Genomic DNA, 2571 nt, shown 5'->3' on the forward strand with positions numbered 1-2571 from the left:
AGCTGGTGACACCACAAGTGGGCTTCACTGATTGCACTAATTGTGGAATCAAACCTGGGACAATGAAATGCTCACACACTATTTTCCAATAGAGACATACATGTAGTTGTTTGTGAGTGGGTGGGAGAGAGAGCGAGTTTGGCTTTATGCCGCCCTTAGCAATATTTTAGCAATATCATGGCTGGGGGCACACTAGAAATGGGCTTCACACAATGTTCTCATGCGGAGAATAAACCCCGGGTCTCTGGCGTGACGAGTGAACGCTTTATCCACTAGAATACCCCTCGGCCCTAGTTATTTGTGATTGAGCTTTGAACAGGTGTACATATTGGTTGATGTTTGTCCAATAGTTGCGACATATCATGGGGCAACATTCAATTGTAGGAACCCGTTTGTTGAAAACATTTATCGGAAAACCCAGAATTAATGGTCCGGAACATTAAACACAGTATCATCATACCAATTAGATGCCATACCAGGTTATCAAGGTGTCCTCACCCTAAGCAAGATTCTATCAAAAATGGTCTCGGACATAACAAGAGTGGGATTTGGCTGACTAGGATCTGTGTTTTGATAACACGTAGTTCAGATGAGCCATAGTATGTTATCAGACCCACAGTTGCGATATTGCAGTCTTGTCTCACATCAAATTAATGTCAAACACATGATCAAAGCAGTGAGTGAGTTAGTGCTTGAGTTGATATTTAACGTCACAACAGCAACATTACAGCAATATCGTCACGACAAAAAGTCACGTACTAAGAACAGATATATTTATACTTATTTAAATCCTTTCACCAAAGGGCAGTATAACGACCAGCTAATCTATAGATTATCAAAATTTGCTTAGAACTTTGAGTTCAGTGTCAAAATAGTAAATCATTTCAGAGCAAAATAATACTGGGTTACAGATCACCAGCGATTGAAGGTGGATCACGGAGGTGGATCAATTCTACGGTCTTTATACAATTCTAAACCAGTAATTGCCTGTAGCCGCCATTATGATATGAGACCACTTCCTCAAAAGACAGTAGACAATCATACCTCACGTTCAATCAAAACAAGTTGGAATTTTAGAATTTTTTAGAATTTTAGGAAGTCACCCATTCTTACACACATTGTGCGTTTGTACAATTACAAGTATGTGATGATTCCAGGGTCTCCTGAATAAAGTACTTGTAAGCATGTCCTTCTCCCGCCCTCAGCACTCGACCTTCCCCCGCCCTCAGCACTCGTCCTTCCGCTGTCCTCAGCACTCACTCGTCCTTCCCCTGCCCTCAGCACTCGTCCTTCCCCTGCCCTCAGCACTCGATCTTCCCCCGCCCTCAGCACTCAACCTTCCCCCGCCCTCAGCACTCAACGTTCCCCTGCCCTCAGCACTCGTCCTCCCCCCGCCCTCAGCACTCGTCCTCACCCCGCCCTCAGCACTCGTCCTTCCGCTGTCCTCAGCACTCACTCGTCCTTCCCCTGCCCTCAGCACCCGTCCTTCCCCTGCCCTCAGCACTCGATCTTCCGCCGCCCTCAGCACTCAACCTCCCCCCGCCCTCAGCAGTCAACGTTCCCCTGCCCTCAGCACTCAACGTTCCCCTGCCGTCAGCACTCGTCCTCCCCCCGCCCTCAGCACTCGTCCTCACCCCGCCCTCAGCACTCGACCTTCCCCTGCCCCTGAAGAGAGTGCATCGACTGTATCACCTATCGTAGGGTTAATTGTTATTGGCATGGCAACATGGTAGTTTTAAGTGAGTGAGTGAGTTCAGTTTTACGCCACACCCAGCAATATTCCAGCTATATTTGGGCGATCTGGTAATAACCGAGCCATGACCAGACAATTCAACAATGAACAGCATGAACATCGATCTGCTCAATGGGTTGTTGAAAACCTATTCTACCCCGGTTCTTCACGGGTCGCTAGTTTTAAGTAAAAATATATGATAGTCTAGATATTTTACTGCCCTACATATGTATAGGACATATATAGGATATACACAGGGCACACACACACACACACACACACACACACACACACACACACACACACACACACACACACACACACACACACATATATATATATATATATATATATATATATATATATATATATATATATATATATATATATATATATATATATATATTCTAGGAGTGTTTTCATATACAACTCTGGTCAATATGACCCGTAAAGGTCAGGGGTAGAATAGGCATTCTGCAACCCATGCTTGCCATAAAAGGTGACTATGCTTGTCGTAAGAGGCGACTAACGGATTTGGATGGTCAGGCTCGCTGACTTGGTAGATGCATGTCATCGGTTCCTAATTGCACAGATCGATGCTCATGTTGTTGAGCAGTGGATTGTCTGGTTCATACTCGATTATCTACAGACCGCCGCCATATAGCTGGAATATTGCTGAGACTCACTAACTCACTGGTCACGATATGACTGAAATATCATAGAGACTTCAAATTTCAAACATGTAATCGAAGAGTGAGTGAGTTATAATTTTGCGTCCTATCGGCAATATGTCAGCTATATTGTGACGGTAACATTTTCACTTATATCAATATGAACAT

General features: G+C 44.4%; 1 protein-coding gene across 1 annotated transcript; it reads left to right on the forward strand.

The window, feature by feature from the left end:
- The first annotated feature begins 1184 nt into the window (after positions 1–1184).
- Positions 1185–1733, forward strand: LOC137256434 (uncharacterized). Its single transcript, XM_067794277.1, has one exon. The coding sequence runs from the start codon at positions 1185–1187 to the stop codon at positions 1731–1733; it is 549 nt and encodes a 182-aa protein (XP_067650378.1).
- Positions 1734–2571: the final 838 nt, after the last annotated feature.

Source organism: Haliotis asinina, chromosome 11 (genome assembly GCF_037392515.1).
Source record: "Haliotis asinina isolate JCU_RB_2024 chromosome 11, JCU_Hal_asi_v2, whole genome shotgun sequence".
Taxonomy (NCBI): domain Eukaryota; kingdom Metazoa; phylum Mollusca; class Gastropoda; order Lepetellida; family Haliotidae; genus Haliotis; species Haliotis asinina.

Coding starts and splice junctions, on each gene's coding strand:
- LOC137256434 (XM_067794277.1), top strand. CDS start 1,185: ATGTCCTTCTCCCGCCCTCAGCACTCGACCTTCCCCCGCCCTCAGCAC.